Source organism: Balaenoptera physalus, assembly GCF_965194825.1.
Source record: "Balaenoptera physalus genome assembly, chromosome: 3".
Lineage (NCBI taxonomy): Eukaryota > Metazoa > Chordata > Mammalia > Artiodactyla > Balaenopteridae > Balaenoptera > Balaenoptera physalus.
In genome coordinates, this window is record NC_138890.1 from 69,760,546 (window position 1) to 69,778,338 (window position 17,793).

A 17,793-nucleotide genomic window follows, 5' to 3' on the forward strand; every position below is an offset into this window, starting at 1 on the left:
CTGTAATTTGACCACAACTTCGTAAATCTTTAAGAATATTTAATTTAAAAAAGGGAAACCAAGACAAGATACAGGTTAAATACAAGAAATGCAGAATTTTAAACAACCATAAGGTAAACACATGTATTTTAATGTAAGCAATTATATGGGGATGATGGATTTATATGCTATGTAATTAATCTAAAATTATCCTGCTATAAATCAACTTGTAGCAGAAGCACCTACAGTGCAATTAATTAAGACACAGAACAGAATTATATGTTCATAAATCTGAAACTCCAGTTTGACAAAGGAAGACGTATCCTAAGAGATGTGGAACATTGATCTAAAGCCATTTCAGACAGAAGTGTTATAAAATAATTCTATAAGAACAACCTCCAGGGGCTTCCCTGGTGGTGCAATGGTTGAGAATCTGCCTGCCAATGCAGGGGACACGGGTTCCAGCCCCGGTCTGGGAGGATCCCACATGCCGCGGAGCAACTGGGCCAGTGAGCCACAATTACTGAGCCTGCGCATCTGGAGCCTGTGCTCCGCAACAAGAGAGGCCGCGATAGTGAGAGGCCCGCGCACCGCGATGAAGAGTGGCCCCCGCTTGCCACAACTGGAGAAAGCCCTCGCACAGAAACGAAGACCCAACACAGCCATAAATAAATAAATAAATAAATAAATAAATAAAGTAAAAAACCTTCCTTTAAAAAAAAAAAAAAAGAATAACCTCCAGGTATAACAAATGATGTCATGTAAATATGCAATAAACTGCTATCTAAAATTGTCAACTAAATTTTCAAGGAAAAGAACTTGATCCACTGCCAAATAATACTATACGATAAAGTTCCATGCTATATGCTTTAATGACCCAAAATTTGTTTTCCAGTCTTATTGCAAAAATCTACACAATGACATAAAATATTGCATAAAAGATCTGGTAAATCACACAGTAAATAGAAGTCCAAATTCATAACTTAACATTTATGATGCTTTATGCTCATTATCCACTTACTGGCCTGTTAGTAATAAAGCACCCCTTGACTCCCCATTAAATGTCTTCACAAGCTCATACATTAAGAAATGTTTTATGTATACAGACATACATTTATACTAAATATGATATAATACACATAATTGGTATGTATATAATCAACATGCAGTCTGATAATACAAGAGAGCAATACTCCTGCCTATATAATCTGGGAAAGTTGTTCAAGCTATGTGGGCCTCACTTTTCAAGTATTTACAAAGGGCTACAAAGCCATATATGATACCTGACCCATCATCTCTCACCCCTTTTCCTCTCTGATCTCACATTTTACTACTCTCCCAGCACCTTCTCAACTCTAGTTTCTCTTGCCTTCTGGCTAGTTCTTGACCTGCCAAATACATTTTCCTGGGGACTTGTCCACCTACTGTTTTTGACTGGAAGGCTTCTCCCTCAGATATCTGCTTGGCTCAAATATCATCTTCTCAGTGAGGCCCACCAAACAATCCTATTTAAAACTGCACACCCATCATCCTGCATCCCTTAGCCCCTCCCCTGCTTATTGACTGTCTTTCCCCTCTAGAAAATAATGCAAGGACTTTTGTCTATTTGTTCTTTCTTTTTGACTGCTATAACTCCTGCGCCTAGAAAAGTGCCTGGAGTATCAGGTGCTCAGTAAGTATTTGCTGAATAAATGAATGATGAGTGAGACTCAATGTACCCAAAATAGAAGTCATTTCTTCTCTGCCCATGCCTCAAATACACCAATCACCAAAAACTACTCTTCTTCCATTATTCCCTATTGCTAGGAACATTATAATACTATCACCTGAGTCCAAAACCTAGGAGTCACCTTAAACTTTCCCCCATTCCACCCTTACATCTCACCAATCACCTATTTTGGTCAATTCTCTCTCCTCACTACCTCTCAATTCCTTCTCCTCACCTCCACTTCCACTTTGACTCTTTGATCAAGACTCATCTCTCACTTGGTCTGGGGCAATAGCCTCCTAACTGTCTTGTGTCACTATCCCTAGGCACAAGAGCATCCAATCCATCCTTCCGTGCTCCAGCCACTAAAGAGTGATCTGATCATGGTTACCTATGAAGAATTCTTCAAAGCTCCCCAATATGGAACAGATTTTTCACTCTGACTGCTCATTAGAATCACCCAGAAAGGTCTTTAACATACTATTCATGGGCTCCATAATAAGTGGATCTAAACCAATTACATCACCCCCACTAATTCTAAGAATCACTGATCTACAAGGTATACTCTAAACCTTTGAGGATGACATACAGGGCCTTTCACAATCAAGGTCTACCAGCAGCTTTTGAGCCTCATGTCTCCTGCCACCAGATATGCTTGAATCAAACACACTATTTGCTATCATGCTATTCTTCCACCTTTGCCTTCCCACGTATCCCCACTCACCTGGCAATGTCCCTGTGCATTACTTCTAGTTTGGAGGAAGCACTGCATTTTCCTGTTCTCCTTGGAAATTTCTTCCCTCACATTCCTGTGTATCTTATACTTCCCTCCATTATAGCAGTCAGCTATAGCAGTGGACAAGGAAATATTTGAGAATAACTGGCTGAAATCAAAGTTATTCATTTAAGTTTTTAAGTAAGTTTTGGTTTCTGTACTCAATGAAATGGATCACTGATACCTGTTTTCCTTTTGAGCTCCAATTCAAAAAGTCATTGTTAAAGCAAACAAGTCAATGAAAACATTCCCCATATATTTTAAGAGCTCTATTACTATATAGTTATTCAAATGTAATAAATAAAACCATCAGTTAACACCTTAAGCCTTGCATGAATAAACAATGTATTTTTTTCTAAAAATGTTTTAAAATCAATCTTGTATTTTTCTAAAACAAAAAAGTGATATATGAACCATGAAAATCAGACCATGAGGAAACATACAACTGTGAGTGATGGCTTTATATTCATTGTCTTTAAATCCAGTGACTAACTCTTTGGAACAGATGAGTAATAGACATAGAAAGAAATGCAGAAGTGCTGATTCCTTTCCTATAATTTTTCCCAAAAGGAAAATATAACATTTATGGAATAGTTAAGAATGGACTGGATATTTGAAAACAGAAAATTAATAAAAAATAATTTATACAAAGGTCTAAACCCTAGAGCCACATTAGAATCACCTGGGAAGTTTTTAACACTACCCATGCTACAAGCCTCACCTGTAAAAGACTCTGATATAATGAGTCAGGGATGGGTTCCATCATCAGAATTTTTTCAAAGTCCCCCAGGGGACTCCATTGCACAGTCAGGGCAGGAACCACTGAACCAGCACCCTCCCTACTACAGCAAAGCCCAGTTTTCAGAAGGCAGTTGCAATAAATGCTTTCCAGTCAACATTATTTCTTTCCCATGAGAGGAAAAAAAGAATATGAACATTGTAAATTGGAAAATATTAATAACAGTTAACAGTTATATAGGAATTAGTACATGTCAAGCATTATTCTAAGGGCTTCTAATACATTGACCTTTTTATTCCTAGCAATGGCTCTGTAAAGTTGGCACTATTTTATGCCATTCTGCTTCTGCAAAAATAACTAACAGTTACAGAATGCTTAACACTGCCGGGTATTATTCTGAGTGCTGCTATATACATTAACTCATTTAATCTTCACAACAGTGTTGTGAGGTAAGTACTGTTGTTATATCCATTCGACAGATGAGGAAACTAAGGCACTGAGAAGTTAAGTAACTTGACTAAGGCCATTCAGCTCGTGAATGGCAGAGCTGGGATTTGAAGCCAGGTAGTATAGTTCCAGACTTAATTAAAAAACAAAATCCTGGTGATCTGTGCTATATAACAGGCACAAAATATATTAATATTCCATAAAATTACTAAACACGTCTTTGGTTTTCTCCTCTTCAGGTGACAGTAATACAAACGAGAGGAAGATGCTCACTTAAGAAAATTAAAATAAGAATCATTTGATCCTAGTTCCAAGACAGGTACCAATGTTGGACCCAGCTGGAGCTTTCATGACTTAGAAGGAAAAAGATTGAGAAGGATGACAGAGATGGGAAACCCAACTCTGTATCAGATGTGAAAGCAGAGATTGGTTAGAAGCCTGAGTTCTCCTCCCTGGGGGCTCCATGAGGAAAAGGAAGGTCTGTGTGTCCACTGTTGATAGGACGTGCTCAATAAATGTATTTGAGCAAATGAAATCACCTGGCTTTTAAGATGTGAGATGACTGAATTCTAAAGCAGAATACTTCAATTTATTTTCACCCTATATTTTTTTTCACATTTTAAGATACTCATCATGAATATTAAATGACCTTATTTCATTTAAAATTTATTTTTGTATAATAGACTATTAGATTATTAAAACATTGTTTCATCATTAAAATGTTGATCTTTAAATATTTTAATCTGTGCATGCAAAATTTACATTAAAATTAAATTATATAGTAAATGTAATAAATATATAATTATTTATATAACATATAATAAGTATAATTATTAAATTTATGAAATAAAGACACTTCTAATAATTAGCTCAAAAGCTAGGTAACCACACTGATAACTCAAGGCTGAGTTGTTAGGAATTCTCTTGGGCCTGACTCAGGGCTCCTCAGGTGGGGTCACCATCTGGTCCATGATCTGGTTTGATTTCTCCATTTGTAGCTGGTGTCTCTACCTTCCTCTTGCCGAGCAAAGCACAACCACAGATCTTCCCTTAATCAAGGACACAATGGCTACACTCTGGGTTTTCACCAGAGAATATGCATAATTCAAATTTCCTGTTGGCCAACCTAATATAAAACATTTGCCTGAGAAGTAATACCCATAGATGGCTCTCTGAAAAGTATTCTGAATTTTAAAATACAATCACGGAAGTTATCAAACAATGGTGTACCTGACCATAATTGCACTGTCTCCAAGTAGAATTCCTCCTGAAGAATTGCCCTTCTGCATTACAGTTTTGGTTTATATTGAGGGAATTTATTAGAAACAGCCAAGCAAATCATGCTATTCTACTTATCAAAGAAGTGGTGCTGAGTATGTGATCCCTCAGAACCCCTGTCTGCTCCATGGGGAAGATTTCTCCCAGGTCTTAGTATCAAGTCAAGCTAGGGTTCTCTTTAATGCCAGGAAAAAAGGAACTCAACATGTATTTTTCCTTTTTTTTTTCTTATTTTTCTATATGTCTTCCTTTTTCCCTTATTTCTTCACATTTTAATTTTATTTTATTGTATGTTACTTTTATTAATCTGTATATTTCTTTAAACCATCTACTCTATAAATAAATAGCTCTACAATAAAAATGAATGAAACAGAAAGGGATAATGAAGAGTTCAGCTACCACTGACTGTGAAGAATGAGGGACACAGCTTTCAAAATTATAAATGGTGAGTGAAGATTTTAAAATCTCAGAAAATTAAGAAATCCATTTCATTCGTTAGTTCCCAAAACAACGCCGGCTGAATTTTTAAAATAAATATATTATTTTGATTCAGTTAATTTAGAAACTTGTAACATGCTTTTTGTACTATAAATGTCCAACACCTTTGCAAGACAGGCTAACATTAAATGTATGTCATGACTCAAACTGATTTATTTGTGGTTAAGCCTTAACTAGAGTATTGTTTAATAGGACAGTAAATGAAAAGAGCATGAGAATTCTGAGGAACTGCAACCCCTCAATTTTTCAGTTTACATGTTTTCCTATTGCTCAATAATATCAAATAATGACTCATATGATTCAAGACACTGATTTTATTTTAATGAAGTTTATGTTTAGCTTAAACACCTTATTAAAAGTTACTTTTAATATATTTCGTGCAAAAGAAGTAACATGCTATAGTCAAAGTAAAATGCAGTATAGTTATATGATAGATTACATTTTTTTGTATGTTGAGCACTAATTCATTAATTCACTAGCTAGAAAAGAGATTGAAATGAATGTTTCTCACATAGCTTTTTGGAAACCAAGACAAAGGAAGTGGAAGTAGAAAACTGACTTGGAATTTTTTCAGGAAATTAGAATATTTTTGATCAATTAAGGAGGAAGAGTATTCAAAGTTTTTAACTAATATGAGTGTTTATGTTATCATGGAACTCATTTCAAATTGCATGGAAGCATCTTCCAAACTTTGCATTTTTCACAACTGTTGGAAAACACACATTGTCAGAATTCAGGTGGTAAGGCATTAGTTAACAATGAAAACAGACTAGCTAAGACTACAAAACATGGAGAAACTGTACCAAGTTTGTCCTTCAACTCACAATGCAATTTTATTTTGTACAATGAAGGAAGCAGTGTGGCAGAAAAGAGATTTCATAAAATCAATGCGGGATGATTTCATCTGACAAGTGGAATGGGGGTGGGAAGAGTAGGTGTGAGAAGCTCACTGCTCTTAGTTAAGTTAAAAACTAAATATGACTGAATTAGAACCAAGAAAAGACTGAATTTTTGAAAGACTGAATTTTAGGTAAAAATCCCAGACTTATACTTTTTCCACAGATATTAATATACTTTAGGGGCATAAACCATGTTCATGATACAGTAAAATTAGCATTACAGAAAAGGGAAGCTCATAAGTAACAGAAAGAAGCTAAGAAGGATGTGTAACAGCTCTATAAGAATGGGACAGATATTTTAACCTTAATGGTTATGTTACAAAGAATTTATATGTAGCTACATTTTTTTATGGTATAGTTCTCTGGTATTACAAGCCCAGGGAAACACTTCCAGAATATATCCTTTTGTGAAATAATGGAATTTTCTAGGGTGTTTATAGCCTTTAGGGGGCCAAGATTAGACATAAGACATTCTGGTGTGAAATTAACTCTTTAAGAAATCTATTAAAAATCTGTTTAGTCATAAGAAATGATTTTTTAAACCACAGAGAAATATTTCCATCAACATGGAACTCTGTTTTCTTTGAAACAACATTTAATTAGACAAAATAAAGATACATATTTTTTGGCTCCTTTTAACTGCTAACATTAAAAAGATAAATACACACTATTCTGAAAATGACTCTTAGGTGGATGAAATGCAAAACTCCCTCACAGGGAGAAGAAGAATCATTGAAATTATTTTAAGGCTTTAATGTAAGTGATCTTATTAAAACAAAAACCAAAGAAAAGGAACTTCCAATTCTGCTAAGACACAGAATGAAAATGAATTGTGTGAATGAAAATGAAACAAATAATTTTTCAACAGTGAGAACTTTCTACTCCTCACTAGTCTAGTAATTTACTAAAAATACCTATAACAAAGAAAGTGTAACTGCATTATACGATTTACAACTGTAAACAGCCAACTTTGAAAAAATTAATTCTCTGTAAACTATTTAAAATACACATCTCATTCTCACTAGAAAATTACTTCATTTCCTAGAGAATCTTTTAATGAAATTTGCAACACGTGGATTATCTGACTCAAAATATCAACACTCTTATGCCTACCTGGTCCAGGCAGTTAAATTAAACGTGCAAGGAGAGGCTGGTGCACAACAATAGGTCATGAAGGGACTCAAGACTGCCTGCCTCTGCTAATGGCATCAAAAAACAAAATCAAGAAAACCTTAAAACACCCCACGTGCCAAACAACATTTAAGAGCCATATGCAGCCTCCCAAGCTGCCAGATTGTAGCTCAGATAACTAGAAAAGCAGTAGCCAAGATAGAGCTCAACCAAAAATGTGAACTTAGCCAACTGTAGGTGCCAATAAATTCTAACACTCACAGAGTGTAAAGCATAGAATAATTTTTCATGATCATGCTTCAGTTAGTCATCTATACTTATACAATTGAGATATAAATGAGTATAACAGCAACCCATGAAGTCTGTTGATTATGAACATCTGCCATATGTCCTTGAAAACTAGATGTTTCTACCTCTAGGTGGGGAAGGAAGAATCTCAATTCTGACTCTCCAATGGTCTCAGGTACAGAGAGAACCAGTCTGTCTGAGACCCATCAGCAACCAAAGCCCTCTTTATTCAGAAGAAGTCAAGCCATTCCTGGGCCCTATGTGTCATGTCTTGGAATATCAAGGTTGGCCTGTCATGAGCATTTAATTTACTGAGAACATGATGAGAAATAATGCATATCAAAATGCATTTGTAATGTATTTTATTGATCGTTAATGACAGAAGAAAGGAAAAGTAGATAGAGATGACAGAGGAAGAAACAGAGCAAGGGGCCAACAAGCAAGACATATTTTCCCAGACCACCAGGACCTTATCGTGAGGAAGAACGGAAGCTATTGATATATATCACTTCCTGAAACACCTGGGAAACATCAGGAGGGGGTTCCAGCTGCCTTGAGAGACAAGTTCCAGGGTGGTCCTATGAATTGACTGCAGAATGAGATACTACTGACTTCCTTTTCTACCGAAAATTCCAATGAAACTCAGAAAAGGGGGCTAATCTAGAAATCCATACAGTATTTTTTTTTAATGTAGATAGTCTGATCTGAGATTCCTTCAATACATATATTAAATAATCACTTGTTAAATAATATTTTCCACAGTCTCAAGATCAGTTATTTAATATGATACTCAAAGACTGAAGCAAATATTTGTAGTGCATGTCTGAAAGTCATCCATGTTTTCTGTTTTACCAATACTGGATTCCTCAGAGTTCTAAAATACTGAAACATACTCGTTTCTTGTTCTTTGCCAAAAAAACCTTACACTTGTATTCTTCATTGGAAAAAATTTTATTTCATCTGACTTTTTGATATAGATGAATCACTCATTAATAATAATCAGTAAATGAATAAAACTGATGAATCCATGTTATATATAATATCATACATGATCTATTCAGCATTATGACAATAATAGCTAACTCCTATTGACAATTTACTACGTGCCAAATACTATGCAGAACTTTACATGGATCATTTCACCATTTCACTTAATCTTCTACAAAATCTATGAGGCAGACACCATTACAATCTCTGCTTTCAATTGAATTAAACAAGGCTCAGAGAAGTAATTTTAAAAAGACAATGAAACTAATGAGTGGTAGACTGGTGACTCAAACCCAAATTCAAGTTTATACCTCTCTCTGTCTCTCTGTCTCTCCATCTCTCTGTCTCTCTCACCCTCCTTCCCTCTCCTCCCTCTTGCCAATATTATGCTTAACTGTATATATAAACAGGGAAAGTAGACTTTAATTCAGCAGTAAAGAATACTAGAAGATTCCTAGATTTTCAAATAATGTAATTCACAGTCAAGAATAGCTACACGCTATACAATCTATAATTGTAATATTTTTGTCCAATTCTCTTCCTACAAGATCTGCAAGCCTGTTTAGCATTTTTAAAAGATAACATTCCATCATGATGCTTCATTTATTCAAACTCAAAAATTGTGAACATGTTTCTGTAACAGCGCTGTTAACTCTGCAAGAACTTTCATTAGGAGGAAAAGTCAAACAAAATCCTAAAAGCTATGGAAAGTTTAGCAAAGAAAATTCAAAATTTTAAGAAAATTCTGTTGTAGATGGTTCTTATAAAAGAAATATGGAAACAAAATTACTGATGGGTTTCATAGTTTATTCTATGACCAGATGTGAAATCTCACCTTTATGTGAATGCCAACCCAGAGTGGAATAGATTAATTTTTCCATATAATGTGAACAGTAGCATAGTTGGACATTTCAAGTAACCTAAAACCCGACCTGGAAAGCCCTAGTTTGGCTGTGCCCCAATCTACCTACTCAGTGTCCAGAAAATGTAGAACACACCCTAATGTTAAAATGCTTAGATATAATTTAATTGTATACTTATCTTTACTAAATTTATTAACAGATACTATTTAATATATTCCTTGGTAAAGAAATTTTCCATTATTCCTTTAAATAAGACTCAGGGTTAGGGTTAGGGTCAGGGTTAGGATTAAATCAATGCCACCTTTAAAATAAATGTTGTTTAAATAGCTCCTTTAAAGATTGAAATTCCAAAATAAAGTAAATTCTATGTAATTGCTTAGCAAAATATAAAGTCAACATTCTGAAACAGTATTCCTTTAGAAGATAACATTTTCTAATGCTAGGAAAAAATGTAGAAATTATTTTTTTCATACAGATTCTGAAGTTAGCGATGGGCAACTGTCAGTCTAAAATTCAAATGTATTGCCAAAAGTTAATGTAAATATGGTGACCATAAAGTTATATCCTACAAGACTTGGAGTTCCCTTTGTTTGTCTCTTCTTTTATGTCAATTAATGAAAAGATCTAAGATTCCACTTATTCTAACAGAGAGGGTGCAGATATCTACGATTAACTCCCCTTTAACCAGAACAAATGCCTATATTATAAATAAAATATTAAATCAATTCTTGAGCATGTAGGTCACCTGAGCATATTTTACTGTCTTGGATCAGGAATGGGCAGGCTGCTATGTGAGGACTGTACCTTCACAGCAGAATCAATGAAAACTTGAATGGAGGGACATAAAAGGTTTGTTAAAACTTTCTATGTGATGTTAAGGCAATAAAGCATCAGATAAAATATAATAATTTTCCATCTTTATTTAAAATATGATTTTTTTACTCATCCATACAGAGACAATGTCTGAAAAATAATATTTTCATGTAAACAAAAATCAACTGACTGTGTTTTCCATAAAAAGTATTTTTTTGCCTTCCAATTAGTTTTATATTAAATGGAGAGACAAATCTTTTTCATTGAGTTTATTAAATTACCTATTTTTAAACTATAATGTGCTTATCTACATTTTTATTATAAAGGTATACGTAAGTGGTTTTATAAAAGAAAATTAGTTTCTATCAATAAAAGGAATAAGGTATGTAATAATTTTAAATTTGCATAGTACATATTCCAAGTAACTAGTTACTATTAATACTTACTTTCTGCAATAAATATAAGAAATACTTCCCCATAGTGTAAATATCATGATGCATAAAAAAGAAAGCTAAATTAAGGAAAGTGGGATTACACTTCTAAAAGAAAAATGAATGGGACTGTGTAATTTTGAGGTATAATGACTTCACAGGGAACATGTTTTCATAAAATGTTTCTTCGATACTGAGAAAGCATGACAAATTTGAAAAGGTAAGTAAATGAGTTAAGTTATAATCTACAAAGGTATGCAGGGTAGCTAAAATACATTTAACTCCAACCACTTGAAAACCAAACTGTAGTGAAAACTGCAATGCATTATTTAAGTGTTAAGTAACTTTTACTAAGATTAACTTTCAGGAAAACTGTTTTAAACGCAATTGCTTTTCATTTCAAAACCAATTTCTGAAGGAAAAAAACCTCAGATTATTTCGTAAAATGAATTACTACAATAAAACAACAGTTCATAACTCAGATTATTTAAATAATGGGTGCGGTTGAGAAAATGGAATGAGGGCAGACATAAAACAAAATTTTAGAGAACCAGTCATAATATTAAGCAGTTACTTAACATCTTCAGAACTTCTGTTTTTCCACATAATCATGCCTTTTAAAGTTTTGTGAATAAGTCTATTATAAGTGATATAATATTATGAGTTAATTTTTCCTATGCTTTAAAAATGTATCTTAAATTTTCACATAAGAATCTTCCAAGAAACTACAGAGTTTAACTATTTGAAAACAAAGAGATGCGATTACGTACCTAACCAAAATAACAACAAACAAAGGATGAAATGCGAAAAACTACAGCCCAAGAGAACAGAATTAATCCTCTTGTTAGAGACAGGAAACGGATACACATGTATATAAACACCAATAAAGCAAATAAAGCGGAAGTAGCATCTTCCAGAGATGTGACTATATACATAAGCTGCTGCTTAAAGTTACGGGTCGCGCTAATAAGAAAGCCTGGGACAGGCCTCAGCTCTGATAAGAAAGGCATCTCCCACAATCGCCCTTGTGTCCATCACTGGCTGTTGCTATCATTTTCAAGCAAATACAAAGATACAGAGAGAATAAACAGAATCACTGCCCCAGACTGTAAATTGTCACCCACCTGTAATATGAGAACATTTTCATCACAGCTTAAGTCTTACCTCATAAGACCAGACACACTGAGTACCACCAAAACGTCGAACACATCTTCCTACTTCCACGTCCTCGTGAGTTGTGTACATTTCTCTGAGGCATTCACCAATATGTGGCACCATCCTCCTGAGAACCTCGCGACTGAAGATCATTCCAGGTCCTCCCATGCAGAAGTTCTCCCCAGGCTCTAGCCCCAGCTTTCCAAGTTCTTCAATATTCCCCAGGCCAGTCTGACCCAGGTAGAGGGGCTTGCTGCTATTTAGTGATCTAAGAAACTCTTCCAACTTATCACCTACAAAGAGAAAGACAACAATCACTCCTTTTCCTAATTTCATAATCATTTATAACACACCAAGCAAGCGAAAGAACTTCCAATATTGTGCATAAACTCCCCACAAGTCTTATACAATTGAAAAGAAGAAAAACCTCTTTGAATATTCCATTATTTTAAAAATACTAATTTCTAAATTATAATAAAATTTTCATCACATATACCTATCTATCCACCTATAAGAAATTGCATTCACCAGGAATGCCCTCTTTTTTAAATGTTTGTATGAAATTACCCAATTCATTATTTTCATATCTAATTATCAATATTTCCTCTGCCAACCATCTCTAAGGATTTCACTCCTCTCAACCCAAACCCAAGAAATCTCTAGTTATTAACTCTACATTCAGTTCTTGTTAAATTATAATAAAATTTAATCAACTTTCTAGTCAATGAAAAACGTTAAGTCTGATGACAGTCATCAGATTTTTTTTAAAGGTGAAATAATGACAAGGAGAATAAAGACAGGTTTCTTAGCATGTATGAAGTAGTGATAAAATTCTCAGAAATATAATATTAATATTCAGCCCTGATTGGCAGACTACTGATACCCTGATAATTGATTTAGTTTACTGTTTTGTCCGTAACTAAACTCAAGTCATATACAACCCAAAAGGTGTGTGTATACATATATGTATGTGTGTGTATATACACACACATACATATAGAGAGAGAGAAAGAGAGAGAGAATATCAAACTTGCCTTGAAATATAACACTTTGGAACTTTGGAAAGTACCCTTTTAGGAAAAAATTAACATTTGTTAAAATTTATATAATTGGTTTATAGTTTGTAAGTTCATCAGGAAAAACAATTTTAAAATAAAGCTCTGTAGCTAAAACAGTTCCAAAGCATTTCGTACTCTACCAAGCGATATACTGGAATAAGCAGTCACCTTCTTTACATTCCCAGTCAGCATTTCTACCATCTTTTTTGATAAGCACAGCACGTGCAGTCATTATCTTGATCCTATGCCATGCCCCTTGGATTTCAGTGAGTTTCAGCTGACTATTATTGGGTTCTTAATACAAAATGCCTTTCATTCTTTTTTTTTTTTTTTATAAATAAATTTATTTATTCATTTTTGGCTGTGTTGGGTCTTCGTTGCTGCGCACGGGCTTTCTCTAGTTGTGGTGAGCGGGGGCTACTCTTCGCTGCGGTGCGCGGGCTTCTCATTGCAGTGGCTTCTCTTGTTGTGGAGCGTGGGCTGTAGGCGTGCAGGCTTCAGTAGCTGTGGCACGTGGGCTCAGTAGTTGTGGCTCGCGGGCTCTAGAGCTCAGGCTCAGTAGTTGTGGAGCACGAGCTTAGTTGCTCCGCGGCATGTGGGATCTTCCCCGGCCAGGGCTCAAACCTGTGTCCCTTGCATCGGCAGGCAGATTCTTAACCACTGCGCCACCAGGGAAGCCCAAATGCCTTTCACTCTTAAGAGAAATGGAAAGAATATGGCATTTCAATGTTCTGAAGGACAATCTTTCAAAGCACTAAAAGATATGACAGAAGTGGATGCTGTTAATGCATTTTGGAAATTGTCTGCAAAGTGTGGCAAACTTCTGACAGGAAACTTTTGTGATTTTAAAGACACACAGAAGACATGGGGACTAAAAGATAGTGCATCTATCAATTATAGATATCTACATAACTTATATCTACCTATAAGATACTGCAATCTCCAGGAATGCAATTTTTAAATGTTTGTATCAACTTATCCAATTCATTATTTTCATATCTAATTATTAATATTTTCTCTGCCAACCATCTCTAAGGATTATCACTCCTCTCAACCCAAACCCAAGAAATCTCTAGTTATTAACTCTACACTCAGTCCTTGCCAAAATGTGACAGTTTTTTTTGGGGGGGGTCTTATTTGTTTGTTTTTCCTTGAGTATGTAAAAGATACTACCTGAATCAGGAGAAAGCAATGAGGCTACAATTAGAGTGGTGTAAACTAATTAAGGGCTGCCCCCCTTTGACCAAGAAGCTAGGAAATGTGGAAAGAAACACAGGAAGGGGCTTCCATGGTGGCTCAGTGGTTAGGAATCCGCCTGCCAATGCAGGAGACACGGGTTCGAGCCCCCCCTCCCCCCGTCGTGGAGGATCCCACATGCGGTGGAGCAACTTAGGCCCATGCGTCACAGCTGCTGAGCCAGAGTGCTACAACTACCGAAGCCCACGTGCCTAGAGCCCGGGCTCCGCAACAAGAGAAGCCACCGCAATGAGAAGCCTGCGCTCGCAATGAAGAGTAGCCCCCGCTCGCCGCAACTAGAGAAAGGCCGCACAGCAAAGAAGACCCAAGGCAGCCAAAACACACACACACACACACACACACACACACACACACACACACACACAGCCCTCCTTCAATACAACCTAGCTACTTCCCTTGTGTTCCTCTCCGCAAAGAGCAAGACTGTAAAGATTTCCTCCCGCTCTAAGGAACATTCCTCTGCTCAGTTTAGCAATTTCTGGCCAGAGCCACTCACACGCAGGGCGAAGGACCGCGCCTCTTTCAAAACGGACAAAGTTTTCTCGTGCTGGGGCTGCGCGTGGTTTCGGGAAGGGCTTCCCAGCCCCTGCTTAACGCCGCAGCCACCAAGATGGACTGGAAAGGATCCAGCCTTGTGTGTGCTAGTACAGCTTGGAGCTCCTAGGGTCTGGATAATTCGCGGGCGCTGTCCCCTTTTCCCCCCACCACCAATTCCTGTCAATACAGCCATCCCCTCAGGGTTTTACTGAGCTGTTGCCGGGGGCGTAAGGAACTGCTTGAGGCTGCACTGCGGTGGCTGGAAGGAGCTGTGCGCGGGAGCGGCTGGGATGCTCAAGGACTCCCATTGAGCGGCGGGTGGTGCAGAAGGAAGGGAAACGGACAGAGAAGGGTGTGGGACAGCGAAGATGATTCCTCAATCTCACCAGTTCCAAAACTAAGCTTGATCCAGTAAAAACAAAAGGATAGAGGGATAATCAAGATCACCGATCTCCAAACTGGCTCTCGCCTGCATCCTCCACCCTCCTTTTCTCCACCGAGGACACGCCCCTCTGGACCGATTAGGGAAACTACCACCACCTGGGGCTTTCAGAGCAGTGTAAAGTGGGAACAGCCTCAGGCTTAACCCCGAGGTCCCTTTCCTCGCCTTCCTACGTGATAAAGAGTAGTAGCAAGAGGTGGGTGGAAACCAGAGCAGCAAGAGTGAGGAAGGCGAAAAAAGCTGGGCAGGTGTGAGGAGGGTCCAGACCGCAGGAGAGGAGGAGGAGCGGACTAGGAATGGTGGGCGGAGGCGAACGGGTGTGGGGGGGCGACCGGATGGGGGCTGCAGGAGCCCGGAGCACGTGCTGGCAGAAAAGCAGAGAGGGGCTGGCCAGGGATAGGGGCTGGGCAGGGATTGGGGCTGGCTGCAGAGAAAGGAGTCGGGGAGGCGGGGAGACGGGACAGCAGGGGCTGGGAGGTCACCTTTAATGTAGACATCGTCGTCGGCGCGCATGAACCACTCATACTTGTCCAGGTAGTGGTCGTGCATGTACTTGATCATCATGAAGGACTTTTTCTGGGGAGGGTAGGAGTCGTCCACCCCAGGCAGCGCGATGACAGGCAGGGGTGGCGGGGGGTGGCCAAGCCCAGCGTTGGGGGGCTGCTGGCTGGAAAAGAACTCCACACGGCCGGGGATAAAGCGCGCCCAGGTCCGTTGCACTGCCAGCGCGCGGCTGCCCAGGTACTTCTGCGCGGTCATCACCCCCACGTACAGGAAATCCCGGGGTCGGGAGCTCCGGGCGGCGGCGCCCCCGTCCCCACTGCCGTTGTGGCTACTCCCCGGCCGACCGCCTCTCCGCTTCCCAGCCGCGTCTCCATCCTCCTCCTCAGGTTCCCCTTCGGCCACACGGGCTCCGGGGAGCCCCGTCGCGCCTTCGGGCTCGCGTCCTCGCCGCCGCTGCTGCTGCAGCGGAGGTGGCTGCTGCCAGGGGCTGCTGCGAAAACTGGTTACCCCCGGCGCTGCTTCAGGCAGCTGCGGCCCCTGGAACTCCTGGCGCGCTGGGGGCGGCGACTGCTCCGGCCACTGCCGGGCATAAGGCTGGGGGAGCGGCTGCTGTGCGCCGGCGCCAGCGGCCGAGCGGCCGTAGTAGGAGCAGAGGCTGGAACCGCGTCTCTTCCTCTCGCTCAGCTCGGCCACTCTGGGGGCGATGAGCCAGGACGCAGCAGTGAAACCCAGCACCAGCCCCAATGCCACGCTCATCCACGGGCGGCGGGAGCGCACGGCCATCGCGGCTGCCCCGGGCGCTGACGCTGGCTGAGCGGCTGCGGCGCTGCGCAAGGGTCTGCCGCTTCACACCCGCCCCTCCTCCGCCTCAACGCCCCCAGCCCCGGCCGCCGCCCGCAGCACAGGCTCTGACGCCGCCTCCGGGTCGGAGCGCTCCGGGCGCCTAGCCGGCGGCGCGTTGCAGCTGCCGGCCGAGCTCCCCGCTCCGAGCGAGGGTCGGGAGTGAAACTTCCCGGCGGCAAGCAGCGGCGGCGGCGGCAGCGAGAGGAGCTGCAGGAGGAGGCGGAGCGGCGGCGGCGGCAAGGCGTCCGCTCCTAGGCTGCCACCCTGTCACTGGCGCGCCTGGTCCCTCCCTCCTCCCTCCTTCCCGAGCCCCCGCCCTCGCTCCCCCCGCCGCCGAGCTCCGGACTGGCCCGGAGGAGGAGCCACGAGCACCACGGCTACCAGCCGCGGGGAGCGCGGGCCGCTGTATTTCCCGGTCACCCGCCCTTGGCCGCCCCCCGCCCGCGCCTAGGTCCAGAGCCGGCCTCCTCTCCGGAAGGAAACGATCCCTGTCGGGCCGCCTCCGGCTTCCAGCGCCGACGCCCCCTCGTTCCTCCTCCCCCGGTCCTAGTTCTCCGTCCCATTTCCCGTCCCGTCCCGCCCCTCCGCCAGCCTCGCAACACCCGCGTCCGGGGGCTCCGCCGCCCTCCTCCCAGCGCGTCGGCTCCACTGACCTCATCAGCGGAGCTCGGGTCCCAGAGCCCCCGACGAGCGCCCGCAACTCCCTTCCCGCTCGCCTCCCCCAGCCCACAGCCGGTTACGTCCCGGCGTGACCCTTCCCCATTCTGCCCCGCCCAGGTCCGCCCAGGCTCCTGTCTTCGCGTTTTCGGTGCTTTTCGCGTTTGTCTCGCGGCTGCCACTTCGGGTCTACTCTCTCTACTCCTTATCCCGCTCACTGTTCAGGAAACCATCTGTCCCACCCTAGCACCTCTCTATCCAGCCTTACCAACTCCCCAGTCCCTACCTGCATCCTTCACCACTTTCACCACTACTTCCCAGTTGTACACAGAAGCACCATTGTCACTCGGTGTCTCTCCTAAGAAAATCTCCGGAGGGATTGGAAATACCTACCCTGAAAGGCTAGGGGAAGTCACGGTGAGTGGGGGGCTTCATCCCCAAAGAAAATAAAAATTCCATGTTCCCCACCTGTTGAGTTGGGGCATGTGGGGCTGCCTAGTGGTC

General features: G+C 40.7%; 1 protein-coding gene across 1 annotated transcript in view; it reads right to left on the reverse strand.

Moving 5' to 3' along the window:
• Positions 1-17,151, reverse strand: part of CHSY3 (chondroitin sulfate synthase 3) — a 332,684-nt gene extending 315,533 nt beyond the window's left edge. The window contains exons 1-2 of the mRNA XM_082457854.1: positions 15,768-17,151; positions 12,001-12,284 (exon numbers count right to left, since the gene is read on the reverse strand). Coding sequence (XP_082313980.1) covers positions 12,001-12,284; positions 15,768-16,572 — 1,089 coding nt within the window. The 5' untranslated portion in view covers positions 16,573-17,151. The remainder of the gene's footprint in view (positions 1-12,000; positions 12,285-15,767) is intronic.
• Between the last annotated feature and the right edge of the window lie 642 nt (positions 17,152-17,793).